The sequence below is a fragment of the Ursus maritimus genome, unplaced genomic scaffold, assembly GCF_017311325.1.
Source record: "Ursus maritimus isolate PB19 unplaced genomic scaffold, ASM1731132v1 scaffold_27, whole genome shotgun sequence".
Classification (NCBI taxonomy): Eukaryota; Metazoa; Chordata; class Mammalia; order Carnivora; family Ursidae; genus Ursus; species Ursus maritimus.
The window spans coordinates 30,687,900-30,713,384 of NW_024425230.1; the positions used below are offsets into that span (position 1 = coordinate 30,687,900).

The 25,485-nt window shown below is 46.1% G+C and overlaps 1 protein-coding gene across 1 annotated transcript in view; it reads right to left on the bottom strand.

Annotated features, from left to right (window-relative positions):
* Window positions 1-847: 847 nt before the first annotated feature.
* Window positions 848-25,485, bottom strand: part of NEO1 (neogenin 1) — a 201,815-nt gene continuing 177,177 nt past the window's right edge. The window contains exons 25-32 of the mRNA XM_040642636.1: window positions 23,852-23,920; window positions 20,196-20,343; window positions 14,142-14,380; window positions 13,443-13,535; window positions 9,874-10,032; window positions 5,803-6,066; window positions 3,653-3,789; window positions 848-3,433 (exon numbers count right to left, since the gene is read on the bottom strand). Of these exons, the coding sequence (XP_040498570.1) occupies window positions 3,350-3,433; window positions 3,653-3,789; window positions 5,803-6,066; window positions 9,874-10,032; window positions 13,443-13,535; window positions 14,142-14,380; window positions 20,196-20,343; window positions 23,852-23,920 (1,193 nt within the window). The 3' untranslated portion in view covers window positions 848-3,349. The remainder of the gene's footprint in view (window positions 3,434-3,652; window positions 3,790-5,802; window positions 6,067-9,873; window positions 10,033-13,442; window positions 13,536-14,141; window positions 14,381-20,195; window positions 20,344-23,851; window positions 23,921-25,485) is intronic.

Sequence of the window (25,485 nt, forward strand, 5' to 3'; positions counted from 1 at the left end):
AGCATTATTCCAAGCCTAGACCCTCAGATACCGTGAGAAATCTCACAGCGTTATGGACTGAATGTTTGTATCCCCCAATTCACATGTCCAAACCTTAATTCCCAACGGGATGGTATAGGAAGGGGGGACCTTTGAGAAGTGATTAGGTCACGAGGGCCCCTATGAATGGGATCAGTGCCCTTAGAAAAGAGCCCCTGTGAGGCCACAGCGAGAAGATGGCGTCTCTGAACCAGGAAGCAGGTCCTCACCAGACACCAGATCTCCTGCTACTTCGAGCTTGGGCTTCCCAGCTTCCAGAAGTGTGCGAAATCAGCTTGCCGTCTGAGCCCCGCGGGCCGAGGTGCTCTTGTTTCAGCAGCCCAAGCTAGGGCACGGAGCGCAGGCGGAGGACAGCGAGGCAGCCCGGCAGAGGCGGGGCTCCGGCAGACCCGCTGCACGTGTCACCCCGGAGAGACTGGCCTGGGCGTGGAAGGCCCGCATCCGCACGGCTGCCCAAAGATCGAGCTGCGGCCGGGATGCTACCGCATCAGGGACTTGGCCCACGCACCTTCCGGGAGGGACTTCTCTGCTGGGGTCTCGTGGCTCGCTGCACACTCCTCGGGCTGCTCAGTCCCTTCAGGGCAGTGATGGGGGGGTGGGGGACACGGACAGGGCTCATCTTCGGGGCTGGCGGGCGACCCGACCGCGGCCTGCGGTCTCCCAGCTCACCTGGCACGCCTCCCTGGGGGCCCCCCGGAACGCCTGCCTTTAAGACTGTGAGGGCAGCGGTGAAGTCATGCGGACGCTGGGAACCGGGACGCGAAGCTCTTGTTTTCTTAAGGAAAAAAACTCTTTGACCACACCGGGGTTTGATTGGATTAAAAAAGTGTATTGGATTTCCAATACTAAATAAAAACATGAAATCGTTTTTTAAAAAGCCATAGAGTTTACAGCATCAACTACAGAAAAGGCTGAACAAGTGTGTACAGAAGCTAGTCCCCAGCAGTCCTCCAGGCCCCTCTCCAGCAGGCAACGAGGCATCAGACACGTTTGTCCCAGACCCTCCTGAAGGAAGCTGCCGAGCGGCAGCTCAACTAGGACGTTACGAGACGCACGATGGTTTAATTACAAAAATCACAGGAAAATGTAAGAAAATGTATTAAATTGTGAAAAGGTGCAATACAGAATAGCTTTCCTTTTTCTTAATTTTAAAAAATCCCCCAACTTTGAACAGTTATTTTATTTAAAAATAGGCCCCCCCGCCCCCGTTCTGTGGCAGTATCCAGGTACCGAGGCCCTGAGGTAACACGAGTGTCAGGGGTCACGGGAGGGAGCGCCCCGAATACCGAGCACGTTTCTTTGGGCAAAAGGTAAGACAGCTTCTGGGGAATTTAGCCCTCCTGGTGTCCGGAGTGCTCGGGGTGCTCTCTTCGGGATCAGTTTAAGTGCACTGGTTTTCCAGAATCCCGCCTAGCACGATCCTCTGTGACCAGCTAGCATGGCAGCAGGACTTCCAGCATTGCACTTTTCATTGCCCCCAAAATAATAAATACAAAGAGTTCGTCTTCTACAAAAGCAAATATGTGTTAAGACCTAAAAAGGGGAAATAACAAATGTACAAAGGCAAGTGGGGTGCCTGCGGGGCCAGGGCAGAGCCCGGGGCCCCAGGGCTGGTGGGCTGGGTGCCCACCGGTGGTCTCAGCAGCTGACCTCCTCCCGGCCACAGAACTGAAGCCTGATGGGCCTTCTACACTGCCTTCCGCACTGTCTTCTGGGGAGTGGGTGCTAGCGGGTCAGTCCTGGATTTTGTGAATATTCTCAATAGTAAAATAAAACACCTCAGCTCCTTACCTTTCTAAGAGAACGTTAAGAGCTGTCTGCAAAGGCAAAGGGCCTCTCAGCATACTGGAGGAGACTGCTACCCCCTTCTACTCAGGGGCTTCGCCGAGCCGCTGGGACCGAAGAGGTGGCAGCCAGCTCCTCTGTCCCTTTCCACTGCCCTGTCCCCTGCTACCTCCAGAACAATGTTTGGAAAGAAGCAGAGAGCCTCACGGGGTCTGCAGCCCCTGCCTGCCTTGGCCTTGCAAATGCTTTCCCTAAGGGGCTCTGAAACCCGGCAGCGAGAGCCACACTGGCTAAGGACAGGTACCAGAGAGAAGCAAGGCGTCCTGTGAGGAAACAAAGTTCCTTCCTTCACGTCCCACGTCCCCCAGGGAACACACAGTAACAGCAGGAAAGGGCTCCATCTTGCCCCAATTTTCCAGGAGCGGGCGCAGGCTCTCGGCCTGTTCCGCATCACTCCAGAGATCGGAAGTGCGGCACCGGCTCCTCCGCGTGGACGTTCTCAACAGGGTGTGACCCAGACATCAGGGCAGCTAAGTCCTTGAACTCACCTATTGCACAGAAGAATTTTTTAACTAGATCCAAATGAAAGTCCAGTTGCAACTTAGTGACAATAGAGATGGACATGCCAGGACAGGACGAAAAAGAAGATGCTTCCGTTCTCTGCAGGCTTCTGGAAGAAAGCACGACGACTGAAACATTCACAGACCTCAGCAGCCCCTCCACTTTCTATTCCCAACCCCCCGGCCCACCCCCACCCCAATACTTTGAAACTGCACAGAAAGCAACGAACAAGTCTTTTCAATGTTACATTTCATTCAAATAGATCTGTGATCTCACAGTGATGAGAGGAGAAAGTCAGGCCTTTAATAATTATAATAAAAAAATAATAAAAAAGCTTACAAACAGCAATGCAACATTTCCTCCCCCCTCAAAGTGGTGGACTAACAGCTGGTAGAGGACGCCATGACTCGGAATTCAAAAACAAAACAAACAAGCCAACCCCGGACCCGCCCGCGCTGTCAGTGACCTGCCACACACAATTCAGACAAGCAGCCGAACGTCAACCACTTGTGGCGAACACCATGGACTCGCTTGGGTTTTGATAGTGTTTTTCTTTCGAAGGTAAAATAAAATAGGACACAAATAAAACCGTACGTAAACGCCAATGTCTACACTCCATAAAGGCGATGCCGTCGCAGCACGAAGACACAGCCTGACCACAAGGTGAAATGTAGGGTGCACTTCCTGCCTCTTCCCCGAACACAAAATTTTGGCCCATGGTGCCCAGTCCTGCAGGGTGTCAGCAGGCAAAGGGAAGCCGCCTCGACACAGGCTTCTTCCAGGCCGACCAGGAGAAGGCAGGTGGCCGTGCCTGGAACCGGCCCCACGCAGGGCCGCCGGCTGGTCTGCTCGCTCGCTCTGTGTTCTCAAGTGCTGTCCTAGCGTGCTCTGTACAATCCTCGCTTTCCAGGCTCTGTCCCAAGACTTCTAGACCCAGGTCTGCCGTCAGGTCCTGGGGAAGGCCTCATGCTGTCGTGATGGCGTTTAGGTCCTTCATTAGTCCTTCCAGGTGGGCCATCTCTTTGGTCAGCTCATCTGGTTCATAGCTCTGGGGAAGAGAAAGCACAGACCCTCAGCACCGTTCCCGGCTCAGAGGAGATGCCCAGAGCACGTCTGCTCAATGAACGAGCGCGCATCTGCTTCCCGCTTCGGGGCCGGCACACGAGATCAGTGCGACTGGCACATGAGATCAGTGCGACCGGCACACTCGCAAGCCGTGGGACACACACCTAGACATCCTGGCTGGGATGAGGGCCCAGGGACTTACACTCTCGGAGTCTTCCAGCATCCTTGTGGTCTCCTGCACTTCAGGGGCACTGGGCACCACCACTGGCATAGGCGGCCGGCTCCTTCCTAAAGTCCCAATGGAGGCCGTCTTCACCGAGTGAATGTGATGGTTCAGAGCTGAGGGGGAAAGGGCACCGTTAGGGGTGTGGCCGAGCCTGCTCCCCCAGATCTCATGAGGGCAACTAAGTTCCAAACACTGCTTCACGGTCAGGGATGCACCCAGACCCAGTGCACAGAGCCTGCTGTAAAGGCAGTGCACTAGGCGGAAGGAGGGGCAAGTGGGGGCATCTCAGAGGCCAGAGAAAGTATTCTCTTTGGCTTTAGAAAACTAGAAGTAAGGTCAACATTCTTTTCATAATAATAAGACGTTTTTGCCTCTGTGCCGATGGTACGGAAGCAACAGTGAGTAAAACCGCCGGAGCCTTAGCATGAATTAAGGCAGTGGTACCAAACCGTCAGGTCACCCACGGACACGCGTTGCAATTAAAAAAAGAAAACACACACAAAACTCGTTTAACTGCAGATCATCCTTAATGAAGTAGTAGAAATTATTTCATTAAATCTCAACCCTGGTTACACACCCTGTAAGTATTCTATGTGACAAAATGGAAAGTATGCACGAAGCACTTCTATATCCTACAGGACAGTGGCCGTCTGAAGTTCAAGGCATCTGTGACAGCTCGAGTTGGAAGCGCAACTGTGGCTTTTGTCATGAAACACTAACGGTAGTCCAAAGGAAGACTGACAGACACACCAGTTACTCAGACTTGAGCATCTGGCAGACATTTTCTAGAAAGTAAATAAAGTAAGCCAGTCACTTCAAGGAAAACACTGGACGGTATTTACTGCCAATGGTAAAATTTGAAGTTTCAAGTGAAAATTAGAATCTTGAAAAATGTGTATCTGCCACCAAGAGCTTGAGAGCCTCCCGATACTTACAGACGTTGGTGATATTAATAAATGTATTTTTAGATATTGTATAACAAAATGTGTTAAGATTTGGAGAATCTGTGTAACCTACTGAACCAATATTTTCCAAATGACCAATGTGTGATGTCCAATATCATGCATTCAAGGTACAAGATAGATGGATTTTAATGGAATAGAGTACAGACAGCTCACGGCTATGGCTCCATTACATTACAAACAAACCTATAAGAAGCTACAACTTCTTGTGTTTTGCTACAGTATCAAAAAGGAATCTCCAGTTATCCGAAAAGGTTACAAAAATACTTTTCCCTTTTCCAACTTCCTATCTGTGAGGCCAGGTTTTCTTCTCACACTGCAACCAAAATAACATACTGCAACAGACTGAACGCAGAAGCAGGTATGAGAAGCCAGCTCCCTTCTACTAAACCAGACATGAGAGAGATTCGCAAAAACACAAGACAATGTCACTTTTCTATGTTTTTGTTTTGAAGTTATTTTTCATAAAAATATGCTATTTATCTTTACATGACATATTTATTGATATTTTTAAGTGAGTTAATAAAGTACTTTAAAATTTTCTCAGTTTTACTTTCTAATATGCTAAATACTGGGAGATCTAGCTCGCGTCAAGAAAAGCTCCTTCATGGTCTCAATAGCTTTTAAGAGTATAAAGGGTCCTGAGACCAAAAAGCTTGAAAACCACTGACTTACTCTAAAACAGACCATCATAACAGATGTGGAGAAGTAGGGAAAAGCATGCCTTTCAGGTTAGGGGACTTTGTTGGGCCACGTGAACTTGAGGAATAGACTTCTGTCCCATCGGAAGGGCCCCTTACTTCCATGTCTTGTCCTCCCCAATCCTCTAGCTTGTAGGCATCCTACAGAGGGAGGCATTTTTGGGAGGTTAAGTGGACTAGATCTGTTGCCCACACCCATAGCCATGGGATTTTACACCAAGAATTCTGCACCCAAAACATGATTCAAAAAGTCAGCCCTCACTCCCCGCCAAATTATTCTCTGGTTCACATGCACTCCCCAAGGAGGGGAGCCCATATACGTCCTGAGAGGGGCGATGCCTTCCAGCTAGTCTAAACTGCTAGGATAAGCTTGGAAGATACTTGCTATTTTCAAAGAAGGGGTGACTTTTGCCATAAGCCAGAGCCAAAGGGTCCCGCCGGTGGTGCCACCGTCCTCACTCACCTTGCTGGGCTAGTAACGGTGTGCTTGGCAGCGCGGGATCATAGGTGGGAGGGCCTGGGGGCGGGGCTGCCGGCACAGCAAAGCTCTTCAGTGGGTGCGAAGGGCGCACGTGCGCTGTAGGAAGACTCTGGCCCGAATCCTCCTCTTGGGAGCTCGCCAGGTAAGAGGAGCTGGTAGCACCTTCAGGGTCCTGATGGTCAGTACAGCAAGTTTGAGACGAGGAGGCTGGCATGGTGTCAGTGCTGGGGGTATTTCGAACGGATTCTACAGCAGGAAAGTCTGAATGTTAGCATTTCTTCTACCATTAAACACACACACACACACACACACACACACACACCAGGGTTCTGGGTACTTCTAAGGGCCCCTGAGACCAGCTCGATAAGCACTGAGGATCAGTGCTAGTCCAAGGGAGCGTGGATTAGCACCACTGCCAAGGCTAGGTAAGAATGGACTAATCTAAGAGGGTCCCAGCCGACTTTGCCAGCCAGCTGCTCTGTGGAAATGTTCTCGCCCACACGGCTAAGTGGTCACAATTTTACAAGGTTCTCCCGAGAACTTACTAGAAGTGCGCATAAGCGTTCCTGAGACTGTTGTCTACTAAGACGTAAATAAAGACAGAAGGAGATTAAAAACATCACTCATTGACTGACGGTCTTAGAACCTGGCCTGTCACAGATAACGTGTCTGCCTGACAAGTCCCAGATCTGCCCACGAGGCCTGGTGGTTCCTACAGGAGAGGCAAAGCCACAGGCCCTGCACGCCCTCGCGGGCTGTGCACAGAGCAACGGCCCCACAGCGCCAGGGAGACCTGGACAACCACACGGTGCGGAGGTCTGAAAACAGCTTTAAGAGCACGCCGTACAAAGGGTGCTGGGTCCACAAAACAAACAAACAAACAACGGGGGGAGGGGTACATCAGCCTGGAGAAGACGACTAAGGAAGAACACGCGTCTCCAGGTATGTGAAGAGGGGTCAGAACTGTCCTAGAAGGGAGCATGGTGGGATAGAAAACACTGGCTTTGGAGTCGGGTACACCTGGACTGTGACTCTCTGTCTTCACCTACAAAACAGGGACAACAACATAATTCAGTGAGGATTGAGAAGATGTGTGAAACGTGAACACAGGACCTGAATAACTGATAAGGTTCTTTCCTTTGTGAACGACTGAGTGCTTACTCTGAGCCAGCCACTCTGCTATGTGCTTTACGCGCATTAGCTCATTCTATGCTCCTAGTAACTCGGAAGGCGCCGGGAGGTTGGGGACTGCTCAAGGACACAGAATGGCAAGGGCGGGAATCTGAATCCCTGTGCCCTGACGCCCAAGCCCACGCTCAGAACTACCACCTTACACTGCCCATTTCCAGCACCGCCTGTCTCCTGACCCTGCGGGGGCAGAAGGAGCACCCAGCCCCGGGGAGACCATCTGAGGAAGCCCTTTCAAACAGTGTGAGCGGGAGCAGACCACCATCCCTGTCCTGAGGAGGGGCCCGGAGACACCAGGCTGCTCCTAGCGACCTCAACTTCAAAAAGGAAAATGGACTCTTTAAGTAGTAATGCATGAGCAGCCTGTAGAAATCCAACCTCTTTCCTTGCCTTTGTCACTGAGGTATCGTTGAATCTGTTCCCTTGGGCTCTCAGGAGACAAGCCATGCCAGGCATGAGTGCTATCGCCTTAGCTTAAAGATCTTGGTCCCAGGGGTGAGGGACTCACACACCTCTTCCTGGTGTGGAAAGTCTGGCTGTGATAACCCTACTAGGCCTAGCTCACTTCTCCTTCTCATTTCTTGTGCTTGCTTTGGCCAGCCAGAACCACAGCTGGGGAGCTGCTGGTCCTACTCCGTGGCCTCCTGGGCTGGGGAGAAACTGGTTAGGGAGGGTAGCGGGGGGTAGGAGAGAAGAAGCAGACTCCAACCTGGACCATGTCAGCCTGTACTGGCAGACGGGTTAGGTCAGCTCTGGGCCCACGGGCCTACCGTGGCTGCCTCAAATGCCTGACTTTGATGTATATGCTTCTGAGGGTCAGAGAGGGTGGGAAATGTAACAAAGGACAACAGGTTGCCGCCATGAGTCAGAGCCCTGGCCTAGCTGTGTCAGTGCAGAGGGCACGGGCCACGCTATATTCCCAGTGAAGGGCACAATACTGCTGGCCTACCAAGAAAACGACGCTGTAATTAAAATTTCTGCTTTGCTGAGGGGCCTACTTCCTGACTGACTTACTTCTTAGGGTTTAAGACACACAAAGTTCACACTGGCCAAGGGCCCAGACAAGTGGAAAGTGCTCTCCCTGTGCCAAGGGGTGGCTCCCTAGAGCAGGGACTGCCCTGGCCAACTCCTAGTCACGCTTAGCCCACACGTTCAGCCGCACTGAGCTCCAGAGGCCCAGGAAAATACAACAGTGAGAGAATTTGGATCAATTCTAGGTATTTGCTCTGTGTTTCCAATCTGTCTTCAGTGACTTTCCCTGTCATTGGTTTACCTTCTTTATCCCCTCTGGTCATTGAAGTGACGAACCCTGCAGTGACACAAATCATTACTTCATCCTCTCTTCACTGTCTGCCCAAGCCCGCAGAGAAAGGACCTTTTAGCAGCACTAGACCACTTGGGTCAGGGCTGGGTGAGGGCTGCCCTGCTCTTTGCCAACCTTCAAGCCCCTCCTAGTCTGAGACGAAGGAAGAGGGGGCTGATCTGATTGGGAAGAGCCTGCCATGCACTCAGGCAGGCCCACATCCTAGGGGGTGGGATTCTTCCGCCTTCAAAATAGAGAAACAGAGTCAGGACACAAAAACTACTTTCTAAGAGCAGATGTGGGAGGCTGCTTTCTGGTCCCTGTTCTGTCTGAGACTATGTCTGTGAGGCAGAGTTCGGTTCTGCAGACAGCCGCCAGTAATCTTTCCCTGAGGCAGGGGGCCCCAAACCTGGATCTGGAACGAGAGAGCAGGAAGGCCCATTTTCGACATTCTCCAGACCAAGTCAAGGTTTGGGAGAAGTAACTCTGGGAGTTAGTACACATCCCTTAACAAAGCTCTGATCTTCATTTGATGTTCCAGGTCCATTTCAAATTGATCAAAACTTAGAGAGGGGGGGATGTTATTGGCAACCCAAACTTCCAGGATGAGGTTCTGATGTGCTTTTAAAATGCAATTCACTTGAAATTCCCTTATTTTCCAGGACAAGCAAAATTTAATTCTATTAGTAACGTCATAACTATTAATAGACAAGTTTTGAATGATGGAAAAAAGAACATATTGTGCATATGAGAAGTTACCAGATTTGCACCTAACACTGAAAGGATGGAAGTTAATTTTCATTTAATGAGGAACAACAGTATTTGTTCCATTTACTGTCTCCTCACCTTCATTATTTCCTCCTTAAAACTGTTTTGATAATGCTATTTCTTAAGATTTCCAAACTGGGACATGTTTGACTGGCAATGTATTTCTTTAAATGCACTGCAGATTTCTAGGCTCATTTCCTATCTGTTCTTTAGAGATGATTCATGCCTGTGTGGCCCCTTCCAACGTCAGTAATCCTCTGGGCAACCTGAGGATTACAGTGTACACAAAATTCAACGTGGCCACTGCCCCGCTGGCCCTGCATGCATTTCTTAGCTTGGGCCGCAGCAGAAGTAGGTATAAGATCTAATGAGAATTACCTTACGGCTGCCCGACAGACCCTCCCAACCAGAGTGACTGCGAGGCGAAGACCATATCTCGTGTCTGAAAACCATCCTGAATGAGTCCTCCTTTCATATCAGAAGACTAAAAAATAAACAAACTGAAAATACGACTGAGTCAAGATGCAACTTGATGAAACAAGACATGGTTATGTGATTAGAGTTACTGTGTTTTTACTAAAAGGACACCTTGCACTGAGCACTTACCGACTTAGGGAGAAAAAAAATGGGGGGTGAATTTTACAGAAATCAATTTGAGTCAATAATAGAAGTGTTACGATACATAAGACAACACAGAAAAATTCCACATCCTTCTAAGCAGGGCAAGTCCTTCCCATTTCAGCTTGCCAACTCTTGGAATGCTTTCCATCTAGGGCTCAAGCCTCATCTCTCACCTGTGGAATTGGCCCTGTCTGAAAGGGACAGGGATGTGCCAACGGGCCACGGGCTGCCCGGGTGGTAGAGATGACTGCGAGCTGGAGAAGCGAGGCTGCTGGAGTGGAAATGATGGTGAGGGTTATCGAGGGGATGGATGGGATGGGCACTAATCACAGCTGTGGATGAACACAAGACAGAGAAGTGCTTAACATGCTTGCACGGACACACACAAGTCACAGTTCACAAGCAAAGCCACCCCTGCCCCTCCCACGCAGTACAACCATTCCCTTGGCTTCCGGGTGGCAGCTGGCTGGATGTGAACAATTAGCCATGGATTTTACATTTGTGTTTTTTTTCTTTAAATCAACACGCTCCTATGCGTGGATCTATCTATCTCTATGTATACACACACACACAGAAAAAAATCTCTGAGCAACACGCACTAAAATGTTAATGGGATTATCTTGTGGGGAAGCATGGTCAGGAGTTTGAAAACTTCCTTTGGTTCATCTGTATTTCCCAATTCTTCTAAAATAAACATGGATTACATGAGTTATTAAAAATATCTCTTTGCATATGTCACAAAATATAAATCCATAAGCAAACGAATTATGGTTTAGGTTTCTATCATTTTTTTCTCCTGCAAAAAAAAAAAAGAAGTTTCTTTTCCTTCAAGTCTACTCCTAATATATTGTTTTTTCTTATCGTTGAATGAGGCATGCAATAGGTATTTAGACTGAATGGGTGAGGAGCTGTTTAATCAGGTTTTCATATCTGAAAAGGAACGCAAGCAGAACTGAACTCCAGTCTAGTCTGAAAGGCACGGGACACAGGCCGACGGCACCATCTCTTACTGCTTCTAGTCTGGGAGCTCAGCCACATCCATTCACATTTTAAAATAGAAATGGATCTTTCCTAATTGCCTCCTTCCTTCCCACAATGGCTAAGGAATTAAATTTGCTGCATTTTGTTAACGAATCCAAATTTCCACACAGATATTCCATATACGACTTTCTATGAAGACAAAACACTTCTTTAATGAGGCTTCATTATCGATCCTGAGATGCAAACAAAGTCGGAAGCCCAGCTGGGGAATAAGCTTCTCTTCGGCACTCCTGACAGTAGTTCGAGAAACAGAATGTTTAAGACCAACATGCACAGCTCTAATCCCCTCAAAAGAGGCAAAGAGGCTGGGCTGACTAGGAACACAGGGGATCTTTTTTCCCCTCTAAGCAAGGGCATCACAAACGGTGATAAAACTTAATTAGCCTTTGGAGTCTATTAAATGTCCCTGTCACCCAGGATCTCCCTAGATCTTTGTGGGGCCACTTAGCATGACTCTGGTGAAGAAAAATCCTAGATGCTTTCATTCTCCAGCTATTTCCTGCCTTGGCCAATTGCCAGACAAGCAGATGGCACAACCAACCAAGGGCCCTGGAGCATCGCGGCCCCTTCCCTCCTTAAGGCCGGGGAACAAAACAGGGGCTTTCCCTGCACTCAGAGACCAGAAGGCTCAGGTGGTCGTTTGGAATAAAACACAAGCTGGAAGAGCTGGCAGAGGAGGTTCAGGACCGTCTGCGAGTCAGCATCTCCTTCAGGGGAACAGAGGTGGTTTTCCGAAGCAGGGTGTTTCAGTATCAGTATTTTCTAGAATTAAGGCCAGGGGGAGCAGAAGCAGCCTCCTGACTTTTGCCTAGTAAGTACAACCTGAAAAGCATTCCAGGTATGCAAGACTCTAGCACAGAAAAACAAAACTGACTTTCTCTTTTTAAAGGCATTTCCAGTCTTTCCAAATTGGGTAAACTAAAAATAAGACAATGGGAAAGCCCCTCCCTAGAATACGGTTGGCAATCGCGAGCTGTCAGCTGCCCTGGGTCCTGGCGCTTCTGAGCAAGGCCTTGTGCAAGGCTGACTGAACCTCAGACCAACGCCGGCAAGTTTTCCCAGCAGTGCTCAGCTGCTGAAGGCCAGGTAGGGGGACAGTGCGACAGACTCCAGGGAACCCCAGCTTGAGAAAAAGGACTGGAGCCACCTGGGGAAAAGGAGATCCGAAAACCTGAAGGCCACAAGTATATCAGAATACCTGGTTTCAGATTCTTGAATTAGAGATTCCACTACTCACCCAACTACTGAGGCACAAATTAAATAGTACTGCATATTTATGTGTACTCCTTGCCCACCCCCCAAAAAAGAAATAGAAAAGAAACTGATACCAAGTAGTACAACATATCTTTTCTCCCTAACATTTAAAAATAAGCCAGTTCAGGTAAAAACTAAAATCTTGTACACAAGAAGCTATCATATCTTGCTACGTACGCATCAAACACAAGGAGAAGGGATTTACTCTTTTCAGACACTTTTTAGACCTGGGACTCCAGCCAGGGTACCTCTTCTAAGAGGAAAACCATGTTCTTCCCTGCATGCTTCCAAGTTCAGGCCCTTCTCTCTTCACCATAGTCCCTACTTTGTGCAGAAATGACCGGCTAATGAATCAGCCCTTTCTCTTTCAAAGCTGACTTTCAGAATCTAGTGCCTACATGTCTGTGTACGGTGAGCGTGACAGTGTGTGTGCATTTCCACACCTGCACATTTCATGAGTTTCTACGTATGGGGAGCCATGGTCCACTTCTTTGTGCGTAGGGTATCTGTGACTATTTAAATCTCTGCCACTCGTTGACAGAGAGGCGGCTGAGAGTTCTGAAATGGGACATCCTAAGAAATGAATAAAAAACTCAAAAACTCACTTGGGCTAAACTGAAAAGTGAGCTAGAGGATGCTTTCAGGATTTGAATCTGGGTATCTGACAGTGTTAAGCCTCACTGGGCATCTGTTCAGCTTACAGCTAATACCTCTGGTACAGAACTGAAAACACTTGTGATCAGTAGGCAGGTGACTTCTTTACTGCGGGATGGCACAGGGGACCCTCACCCAAAAGTCCCACTGTGCTAGCCAGTCTGAACGGCTTCCCTACCTTGAAAACAGTGACAAGGGACAAGACACAGAAGTTTGAACAAAATAATTGGTTTGCTTCATTTTTTGGTTTTCAATCATGTTATTTAACTTTGGATTTCAAATATTACTAAAGGAGGCCGGGTAACTTTTATGCTTATCAAATTGAGGCATGGTCAAATAAGGTTGAAAAATTTTGTTTTCTATAAACTTAAAAATCCTCTAAAATATAAAGTCCATTAATTAAAAGAAATGACAGGTGCCCATCAACACTGAATGTGTATCAGAAGTTAAGGACCACTGTGACATCTGGCTGTCCTCAGCTCCAGCCTGGAAGGATGCTTCTCCATCCCTCCTGTAGAGATGCCGTGTATACTGTCGGGGGATTGGTTACTTCTCTGTTCCTGGGAGACTGGGGTAGTGGCTTTTTAGTTTATTTATCTAAAGAAAAATAATCTCGAGAATCATGTTAACTGCAAAATATGAAAGTGTTGGTATTTCCTGCTCAAGGTGCCAGAGCTTCGGTGGGTCATCTCTTGTGTCAGGATCATGTGAAGTCAAAGAGATCATTCGTAGCGGTTCCCCAGGACGACTGGGTAGACTGGCAGCACAGGGAAACGAGAGGCTTTTAACTTACGCTGGGGTGGCTGGGAGTCAAAGGGCATCATCATTTTTGGTCTCATTCCCCGCCTTCCAGCCAGTGTAGACATGCTGTCCTCTGATTCATGCCCTAGACATCAAATACGGAGGTTAGTTATAAGCGTGTGCCCTCGGCCCCTAAGCAGCGTCGGCAGTAAAACATTTCCAGTGGGGGGGGGGTCAGGACTCGCAAACAACATAATGGGGACAGGGCGTTTCTGCAGGAAGTGAAAACAGAGGAAAGTGATTAGTAGCACGTTACAGGAGTCTCTGTTGAGAGTCACTGCAGTTGACAAAGGCTGCCTTCCACGCGTCAGCAGTGTGGTGCTCGCAAGTAAGAGCGTCCAGACCCAGAACGTTCTGGACACCACAATGAGAGGTGGACTCCAATGAAGAGATAGGATGAAATGCACAGACATAGGCCAGGTTGTCTCAAATGCTTCAGGACCAAGCTGGTGACACATGAGAAGAGACCTAACAGACCTAGAAGGGTGTCTCATCTGGGTACAGAACCTGTCCCCAGTAACAAGCTATTTTTCCCCAAGCTATTTATTCTTTATCAGATGTTGACCAAATCCCACAATACACATTTCTTTAAACCTAACCTCACATAGGAATCACCACATTCAGGCCACTGTAGGAAATGGAAAACGATTTAAATGGAAATAGTGTCCCCACATTTGAGGACGACCTGCACCTCTATATGAATTCCGCCTTTGATGGATGTTGCTGTCCATGGAGTTGTCAACTGGTGTGATATCTTGAGAGTTACGAGGAATTGGAGTATCAGTCATGATGGGGTTGGGGTCTGGCGATTTATCGATGGGTTTCAGCTCCAGTCTCTCATGATGGATCCAGAGGTCTGGGGGTTTGACATCTTTGGAGTTCCCTTTGTACTTGTGGGAGCCGTTCACTGATTTGCAAGCAGCTCGCTTCCTAGGCACAAATTTAAGAGGGTTTTTTTAAAAAAATAATTCTTTTGAACTTGTGAAAAGGCTTGAATGATTAAAACTGCCCTTCTGAGAGGTGCCCCAAGCAAAGGCAGACACTACAAACACACAAAGAAAACAACAGAAAACAGGGTAAAGATATTTATTTCTGGGAACAGTAAATGGATCTCTGCTTGGTCCACACATATTTAAAGATACAGACAAGGGCATATTTGACTACTGCCTTGTGACTATATTTTTTTTGTGGGTATCCCCAGACTAGACAGCATTTTAAAATTAAGTTATCTCTAAAGCAGGGGGTTTCTCCTCAAGTTCCAATCAATAGAGAAAGAACATTTATTAGAAATATAACAATGGAATAGAGGTAGAGTCTGTGGCTTGTAAAAGAGGAAGGGAACAACATTTCAGGTAACCCAAACCTAGGACTACCAAATGGGTAAAGTCAAGAATGCGGATGACAGTGTCTACTTCTCTGTCCTTAATTTCTCCATTCACTCGCTCACACTCACCCACTCAATAAGCATTTATTAGGTACCCACTGTATGTCAGTCAATTCCTGTACTGGACTGCTGTGCCCTCAGCATTTCTGGTCAAGTGAGGAAGACAGATGTTGATCTCATTATTTTAAAATATTTTGAGCTTAATGAAATGCCAGTGCTATAGTTCTTAATAGCTGGCATAAAGTGGATAGGACAAACCTGGAGGAAGAGGGGATACTGAAGGGCAGAAGATGCTTTCCAGGTGATGAAGTCAGCTTATATCAAAGCCCTGAAGCAGAGCACAACAGTCTGGTACATCAGAGGGACAGTACGAAGTCTGGAGTGGTGGAAGCACAGTGATCCATGGGGAGAATGATATGAAATGATGCTGGAAAGGTAGCCCAGATCATAAAGGGCTTTTAGAGACATGCCAAGAGTTGACCTTCCCTCTCTGAGTAATGAGAAACCACTATATGGTTTTAAGCAGGAGAGTAAGGAGATCGATTCTGAGTTAAACATTTACACCAACTGTGGTTTGAAGAATGGATTTATGGGGTGGGGGGCAGAACAGGAGACCAGCTAGGATGCTACTGCACCAGTCTTAGCCATGACTGATGGTGGTCCAGGACAGTGGAATGGAGAAAAAAAAGCAGATTTGAGAGCTATTTAAGAGGCAGAAATGACAAGACTTGGTGAATAAATGATGTGGGGTGGGATGGGAGTAAAGAAGCAAGAGGAGCAGATGATGACAAGGTTTGAGGCTAAACCATTTATTAACATTGGAATTAATGGAGTAGAAGCAGGCTTGACAGAAAAGATTATAAATTCTTTTTTTTTTTTTTAAAAATTTTTTTTTTTTTTGTGGGGCTCGATCCCATAATGCCGGGATCACGCCCCGAGCTGAAGGCAGATGCTTAACCACTGTGCCACCCAGGCGCCCCAAAAGATTATAAATTCTGTCTTGAGTAAGTTGAGTGCCTCCGAGACATTCAAGAGGAAATGTAGAAGAGGCAACTGGGCGTGCAAGTCTGAGACTCAGAAGAGAGGCCTTGGCCAGAGACAGGAACACAGAGCTAACTGGAATACAGACAGTAAATGGAGCCATGGGAGTGGATATCACTAGGGGAGAGTACAGAAAGAGAAATAAGTCTAGGACCAGGTCCCGAGGAAGGTTTGATGGCTGGGTAGATAGAAGGAGCTGTGAAAAAGAACACACAATCATGACATACAGGAGAAGAGATTGTTTCAAGAAGCAAAGAGTAGTTGAGTTAAATATTGTTGAGAGATTAAGACAAGGACTAAAAAATGTCTGCTGGCTTTAACAATATGGAGGTCATTGATCTTCAGCAAAAGCAATATTGGTAAAGTGGTAGGAGCAGAATCCAGATTGATAAGAACTGAAGCAATGAAAGAATGGATGAGTGTATACAGTAATCAAGAAATTCTGTGGTGAAGGGAAAGAAGGGGTTTGTAAACAGCTACTGGTGAGAACCATGCAGTAGAATTAGTGTTATAATTATAATGATTTCTTAAGATGAAAGAGGTGTGAGCACACCTACCTGCTGAAGGGACGAAGCCAAGAGAGTGAAAGGTTAGCCATGCTGGAGGGGCAACAGCAAGTACAAGGTCTCATAAAGATGAGAGCCACTGAGACTCAGAGGGTAAATGGAGAGCCGGCTTCCGGTGGGAGGAAGCACACTGAAGGAGGTTTTGGTCACACGGTGGTACCTGGGCGTAGTTCTCATCTGCGGAGGCTGAGGTAGCTAATGAGGAAGACATTGAGAAGCAATGAGGGGCTAGGCCCTAAATGCTCGGTCAGCTCCGAGTCTGCTGAAGTCTGTAAGCAGCTACAACTGAAATGGGAGGTACTTCAGGTATCAGAGAGGAAGAAAATAAGAAAACTCACAGATATTTTTCAGTGGCTCATGGAACGCCTGGAAAGACGGTCATTGGGAGAGGGGGAGGGAAAGCCCTGACGACTCGACACAATTCTTTTAAGCAAAAGGACCCAAATCTGTAGGATTTGCAGATTCAAACACAAAGTACAGAGCCTACTACCGACTCAGTTTTCTACCTCTGCATCTGAAGAATAAGTACTTTATTTTTTATTTGCTTTGAATTTTAAATCCCCCAAAGCACAAAGAATTGTTACTTCGTTTTTTTAGATTCTTTTAAATAAAGAGATCAAGATTTCTGAAACTAGATATAAGGCCAAATTCATAAGAGTAGACATATTTGAATTGCTGAACAAAGAAGCTTGCAGAAAACTTCTACAGTAGAAATAATGTCATTGCTGATGCTTTTAAGAGAGACAGTTTTCCATAATCAAAAGGAGACAGGGAGAGGTGTAAGAGGCAGTGATCAGGAAGGTTATAAAAGGGGTCCCCGTTCCCTTGGAAAAGAGGTGCAGCTCGAGCTATAGGAAGCTATTTTGTTTGGGCGAGAGAAAGATGAAAAACATCACATAACGTACACAAAATGACATAAAGCCATCACTAATGGCAGTGACAGGGTAGTCTGTACTTGACCTCTATACTGAAAACAAACTGAGTTACTAAACACATGCATCTAGCCTTGGGCAGACCGAGTCTGAGGAGTAATCACAAACACTGACAGGAACTTGTCTTTCTCTTTTATGGAGCAATATCTCCATCTTATGATCTTTTAGGATACGGCAATTAAAGTCATTTTATTGCCCATATGTGTTTTTTGCTATTAAGGGTAACTCAGGAATCTTTTTATTTTTGGTATCTGTCTCACTGGGCAGATACTAGATATGAGTTGAAAGTGGTCTGGGGTCAGGGATTCTCCTGTTTAGGAGCCTAGGCTGTTATCAAGCAATCTTACAACTGAATCACCTCGCTATCTGCTCCAGGCAATGACCACAACTCTCAACATGCCAGAGGAGCTCAGGGTTAGCAGTCATTCAACCCCTCTGCTAACTTGATATGCTAATTATAAATGAGTCTTTCTTATTCACTAAGTCAGTATCTCCTCCACCGAGGGGACCTCCACCCTGTTGCCAGTCCTAACCTCAACTTCCACACTTGGTAGCACTTCTTGAAAAATATATATATATTTTTAAGGATTTTAAAATTTATTTTAGAGAGAGAGAGAGAGAGAGAGAGAGAGCACACAGAGTGGGGGTGGGGGAACAGAGGAAGAGGGACAGAAACTCAAGCAGACTCTGCACTGAGCATGGAGCCTGACGTGGGGCTTAATCTCAACAACCCTGAGATCATGACCTGAGTCAAAACTTAAGAATCAGATGCTTAACCAACTGACCCATCCAGGCACCCCTTGAAAAAATATTCTGAAACTTAGATGTAGAATGAGAGGTCTGTGGTCTCCTTCCATTTCGGGTGGCATCTGTGCCGTGAAAAGGCCTGTCGCAACGCCCATAGCTCCTGTGCGTCTGGGTCACCATGAGCACATACACACAGTACTTCCAAGCAGCGACCGGCAAGGCTGGACACAGTCCTCTTTCCTCTCCAGATCCATCCTCTACTTGCCTCTGTGACTCGAGAGCTTGAGTTAAATGGCCTCTACCTGCTCTACCTGGCAACCCTGCTCCTGGCTTCCGATGGGTTTGGCCAAGGGAAGACACTGGCAAGAGACTGGAGAGCAGGAGGTGTTTTCGTCCTGCCCCTCCCTGCGAGGCTAGAGGCTGGGAGAGGCCAGCTTCCTCCCACCACACCCAGCTCCTGTCAGGAAGCTCCTACTGCTTCAGACCTCTGAACACAGCTCTCTCTTCTTCAGAAAGACCTCTTGCCCTTTCAGGCCTAAGGGAGACAGTGGCCTATCACGGCCGCTGGTCCTTGCACATCTCTGCCTCGTCTCCTAATCCCACCTCTGACTCTGAAAATGGTCCCTTCTTTAAACTTCCTTCCACCCCTCTTGAGTGTGTCACCTCTTTCCCGCCAGAACACTGATCGATCCACATTTTAAGAACCATTCTGCATTTCCCTTAAAAATATTTAAAACATCACTTTTCATGTACAGTTAACCCTTGAACAACAAGGGACTGAACAGTGGGGGTCCACTTACATGAAGACCTTTAAAGACGTTTTTATTTAAATTCCACATAGTTAACATACAATGTAATATTAGTTTCGGGTGTACCATACGGTGATTCAACACTTCCATATTTCACCTGGTGCTCGTCACGACAAGCGCCTCCTTAATCCCCATCACCTGTGTCACCCATCCCCCCCACTCCCCTCCCCTCGGGTAGCTGCCAGTGTGTTCTCTAGAGTTAAGAGTCTCTTTCTTGGTTTGCCTCTTTTTTTTTTCCGCTTTGCTCATTTGTTTTGCTTCTTAAATTCTACACAAGTGAAAAACCATATGGTATTTGTATTTCTCTGACTGACTTCTCTTAGCATAATACTCTCTAGCTCCATCCATGTAGCTGCAAATGGCAAGATTTCCCTCTACTTTACGGCTGAATAATAGTTCACTGTATATATATACCGCATCTTCCATTCTTCCCTTCATATCCAGGGTTAGGGTTAGGGCCAGCATGAGGGTATGTGCCCAATATCCTGCAATTCAGAGACATCTCCGGAGGGTTAGGGTTAGGGTCAGGGTTTGGGCTAGTGTATGTGTCTGATATCCTACAGTTCAGAGATCTCTCCAGAGAATAAAACCCCAGACTTCTGCTTGGGCAGGAAGAGCATGGCGGCCATCTACTGGGCTGAAGCAAGGAAGGGGTATGGGGCTCTAAATACGCTTTAAATTAGATATTCAATCGTTCCTTCTGTTTTTATCTTTACCTTTATACCCACTTTCAGAAATATCACCAGTTCTTAAATATTTGGGGTCTTCTCCAGAATAACTAGGTTGCTTCTCAGCTTTTCTTATCATGTCTTCAGGAACCCACTTTTCAGATCTAGGATTAGGGTCAGAAGGGGCCAGGGTGAGGGTACGTGCTTGGTATCCATGTGGGGACTTTTTTTGATAAATACAGTGCAGCACTGTAAATGTATTTTCTCTTCCTTATGATTTTCTTAATCATTTTCTTTTTTCTAGCTTTCTTGTAAGAATACAGTGTATAATACATAACATACAAAATAGGTGTTAATCAACAGTTTATGTTATCAGTAAGGCTTTCTGTCAATAGTAGGCTATTGCTAGTTAAATTTGGGGGCAGTCAAAATTTATATGCAGATTTTTGACTGCATGGGGGCGGTCAGCACCCCTAATCCCACATTGTTCAAGGGTAAACTATACTGTACGTTTTTATCTCCGTACAACTCCAAATACAGAAGTCACAGAGGAGCAAAACAGCAGCAAAAATCATGGGCCACATTTGGGGCTCCTTACTTTTTCTGGTGAGAGGTGGTGCGCCTGGTGCAAAAGACAGCAATGACCACAACCACCACGATGGTGACAACGCCAACCGAGACAATGATGACCAGCAGCACGCTGCTGTCCAGGGGGGAGGTGGGGCTTCCGTGCGGGCTGTTACTACCTGCGGAGGAAAACGGGGGCGTTTGTTAGTGTTCGAGAATTCTAAAACTGCACACACTCAGCACACGGAAACTTCAGGTGAGAGCCCCTGTAATGCACTCGCTGCCTTGGACACAAGTGTCTCATGTAATCTGCAGGGCCAAGATTAGGCACCACGCACGGTCCTCAACACAGGCCTTGCACAAAGCTGGTGTTCAGTAAAAGCTTCTCGAATTATACTAAACATTACTTGGACAGATAAAGGGTCTGCCCCCAGGTGTCTTATGTTATATGATGCATAAATTTGTCTTACAAAGCACCATTTGTAAATCATTTAGTTTTCTGATTTCACAAAAGCATTTAAAAAATGTACATTCACAAGTAATGAATCACGGAACTTTACATCAAAAACTACGGATGTACTGTATGGTGACTAACATAATATAATAAAAATTATTATTATTAAAAAAATAAAAAAAATAAAAAATGTACATTCACAGAAAGCTAGTTTTTCCCTGTATACAGATGTCTGAGATCACAAAAACTACTTGAAAAATACAGTCTGCTTTTATAAATATAGTCTTTGCAAAGTTAAGTCTCTTCTTCAGTTTCAGGAAAAAGTAGGTCTGTCCGTATGCATTAATTTGACAACTATTTACTGAGTAGTTACTATGTGCCAGGCATTGTGCTAGATACTAAGGATGCAACAGAGTGCAACAAAGATGGGACTGCTGGGGTAGGGGCAGAAAATAAACAAGAAATTATTAGTAATAAGTGCTATGAAAAAAAATAAAATGAGGGGCTATGATACAGAGTGACTGGGTGGCTATTTTAGATGGAGTGGTTGGAAAAAGCTTCTCTGAGGAAATGGCATTTGAGCTGAGATTTGAATGACAAGAAAGATCCCACAATACAAAGATCTGGAGGAAGAATATTCAAGAGAGAGGGAACAGCTAGCGGAAGGGTGCTAAGGCAGGAAGGAGCTTGGCATGTTCAAGGAAAAGAAAGGTGGCCAGTGATGCTTAAGCAAGGGGAGAGGTGCAAAGTCAGAGGGAAGAGAGTGAGCAGAAAAAGACAGAGATGAGTGTACAGAGACCAGATCACTGAAGACCCGAGAAATTTAGCTTTTCTTCTTTTTCTTCCTGTTATTATTTCCCCATTGCTTATAGGGTGATGGCCAAGTTTTGTATCAAGGCCTTTTGTAATCTAGCTCTATTCTAACTCTTGCTCTTCTGTTTTCTGAAACCTATTTCCTTCCTTCCCAGCTCATTATAAAAGTTATGCATACTCATATTATAAAACATGGGAAATCCCACCACACAGCTCTATCACAGATAGCTGATGTCTTTCCTTCCAGTTACTCTCTCTCCTATAGAACAGTCAGAGCTGTACAATAACGCATGAGCTGCCTTACCAAGTAATGAGGGTTTAGCTTCTAGAAGTGTTTAAGAAGAATCATTCTACCAGTCCGGGAGATTGTGGAAGAAATTCCTAACATGAAACTATGGCCTGGGAATCTGTTTTAGAAAAGCTCCTAAAGTGATTCCCAAATACAACCCTGGTTTACAAACTTACGATCTAATTCAAAGTACACTTATTGGGGGAACCCCTTCCATTACATTGCATTAGCTGACCTTCCGACTTCTGAGTGTATGATTTTTATAGGCTACGTCTAAGCACAGTGCTAAATCCGGGCTGATTTAGGAGGGCTTAAGAGCTTATTCTTCGCCATTTATTCAATCATTTTTATTCCTCATTTCTGAGAAAAAAGTAAACAGACAACTTAAATTGTACGTACCAACATGTAATAAAACATTTTTATATTTGGGAAAGACTTAGAACTAGGGGACAATAAAATTAGACCACATTGGGGCTTTATACATAGAACTTGTATTAACAGCAGTGCCGAGTTACTGGGTAGGGTATGTAGTGGGGCAGCCATTGCAAATCAGAGGCTGGGGAGCTGGGGTGTGGGGGCCAGCAGAGGTGGTGGTGGGAGCTCTTCCCTGTATTTAACAGAGGTGAATTCCCACTTAACTGCATCTGACCTCCAACTTCTGAGAGGACCAAAAACTCCCATGGAAGACAGAGGAAGAGTGAGCTGCCGAGGGAATAAGTCCTGCCAGAGACATTAGGACAGGCCATTTCTCAAGCCTCATCTGGACTACTGCGACAGCCTTTGACCACTCTGTCTGACTTCAAAATCTCAGCCCCCAACTCACTTTTCATTCGTCAGAGTAATGAGACTCGGTATTCAATAAGTGGAAGTCACAGTTCACCCGTAGTGCGAGGTCTCTTACACGTGTTAGGGGCAGGATGAAGCTCCCATTTCGTAGCATTGGTACCTGAGTTTCGGGCAGGCTGGTTCTAACCTACCACCTTCTCTAATGTGAGAATCTCTAGCCTGTCTCCAGGCAGTGTGATCCCTGGAGAGAGCCAACTATTTTTTGCTGCCATGCATTTGCACGTGCTGTTGGTGCTTCCTGAAATGTTCAACCCCCACTCCTTGACATTAGCCATCTTCCATGCATCCTTTCATATCTGGGTCAGACATCCCCTCTTCTGTGAAGCTTTCCCCTTTCTCTCTCAGATGTTTGTTACTCGCTCCTTTTGCTCCCATACACAGCCTGTTACATGGAACCTGAACCCCTAAAAGCACGTGTGAATGAGTGAATGTATAAATGGAAGACAAGGAAACAACCGCTTTCCTCATAGCCTTGAATATGATACTGTGGACAGCACATAAATGCAAGGAAAAGCGCAGCCCTAGAACTCAGATTCCCACATCTGGTACAGAATCCCAGGCCTTTGAGGCAGCAAGTGTTAGTAGGAAAGTCACAATCAGGACTCAGAAGACCTGAATTTTGGTTCTAGGACTTCCATAATTACTGGGTGGATCCAGGCACACTATTCTCCATTGAGTCTCTTACTACGTAAAATGGGAATATCTGTTCTCCCTGCTTCCCAGTGTTGTTAGGATCAAATGTAATTTCAGGTATGAAAGTAACTTATAAACAGTGAAGTTCTGTAGAGAAGTAGGTGCCATCATTTAAGGAAACAGAAGGCAGCAGCTCTTAAGCTGGCTGGAGAGTGGGAAGAATTTTTTAGAATTCCCAAATTAAAACACTGTGGTAAGCAGTGTGGGGAGGAAGTCATGATTCTGAAGCATTTCTTTGGCTTGTTCTAGGTGATGGATAATCCCATTAGAGAGTTTATTTTTGAGAGCAAGATTCTAATTCTTTTCTAGAGGCAGGCAGTGGGCAAAAGGAAGACTCATTTGTTTAGAATTAATCTTATTTTAAGTTGGGTATGCGGGGAAACAATTTTATTTAGGGATCCTATAATGAATGGGTTTGCAGGAATTCAGCAAACTTTTGCCAGCAAATGCCTGAAGTTAACTCTACTAAGTAAAAGGAAATAGGTTAACGTGCCACAACCCACCACAAAGAAGCTACAAAAGACATTTCGAGATTTAAGCAGAACCACGTCATGCCCACAGTGGGCCAGAAGAGCCGTAAGAAAGGCTTTACCACTCATTGGAGGTTTGTAGTCGGATCCTAGGTCTGGCAGCCGGCTTCCTTTTCCTGCGGACCCTGAGGCTGAAGGAGAAGAAATCATGTCAGTAATGACCCAAGCCATTGGTGTGACGAGTCCACTTCACAGCTAGTGAGTGTTTTCTACAAAAAATATTTTCAGTCTACTCTGTCCATGAGAACATGAAGCAGCACATAGACAACAGGGACAAGACAGGCTGCAGACTAAGGTATAGCTGTCTGCGCCATGAGGCATCTGAAAGGCTGCCACCCTCGGGCCGCGGCTCTATCTAGCGTGGAATTAGACTGCCACTTGCTGTCCGTCAGGTGGGAACATACCCATTTCTCTCGCCCAGGAAACAGTTCCTGCAAGACCGCTCAGAGCCCTGTCGCCAAAAGTAGCTTCTCTCAGAAAAGGAACCAAGGGGCCAGTTAGGTTGACTTCTGCATTACAGAAGTGGGCTTTTCCGAAGGACCTGGCTATGGTGATCTCCCAGGAGGTGTCAGTAGTGTTTGGAGTTTTTCCTCAAACTACAAAGTTGCCTTTTCCAATATAAAGATACCCTCGGCAGGAGCAGGAAGACACGTGGAAGTTCAAACCAGGTTCTCAGTTCCTGCTCAGCTACCGAAATACCCAAGAATTGAAAGCAAAGTCTTCCCTGTAGCTGCTGGCCAAGGACATCCTCTCCTGACCCACTGTCCTAACATAAAATGAGCGAGGCTGCCGAACCAGGCTCGGGACCACCTCGCAAACAGACTTCGTAAAACACAAAGATCATTCTCTAGTAATTCACGTTCTTGGTCCTGAATTTTGTTCTTCACATTTACAGACAAAGCTGCTTGGGTAAAGCAAATATAAGGCATCCTTTCCCAATACAGCAAAGGTACTCGTCAATCCAGGGTTTGGGTTCCTCCTGAAGAAGTCTGAAAGCATCGCAAAGTCAAAGCCGCTCCTCACGGTATATACAGCGCACTGCCTGTGCTATCATGTACTCGACTTCTGGCAAGTTATTTATTATTTTTGGGTCTCAGTTTCTTCATCGTAAAGTAGTGATAATAATGGGATCTACTTCACAAAACTGCACTGAGGATTAAATGGAATTTACTCCTATAAAATATTTTTAATACTGCCTGACACATAGCAAATGTTCAACAATTAGCTATTATTATGACATATATAATAAACCTTTAGGGAAGAATATAACCTTTCCCTTTGCAGAGGCACGGAGCATGAAGCTTCAGAAGACACTTATAAATAATCATTTCTACAAATAAAGGTTGACTAGAAATGCATAAACTAGATGTGTTCCTATAAAACATTATAGCTACTGTCGAGTACTTCTATAAATGATCAGAGTTGGGCTACATGAAAAATTAAAATCTGAATGTTTGTGTATATAGTTCATTTAACAGAATAAATACGGAGATTTTTGAAAACAATGTTTTCATTGCTGGGTGTCCAAAGGGCATTTTTAACTTGGTCCCTGATCCCTTTTCTGTTGTCCACACTTGTTCCTTCATCCCCTTACTTCCACGGCCATCATTCCTCCCCAGTGGCACACACCAGATGTCAGGATTCCAGTTGTTCTTTTCACTGGGATGAAGTCTGGCTGGAGGAGATGACTTAGCTC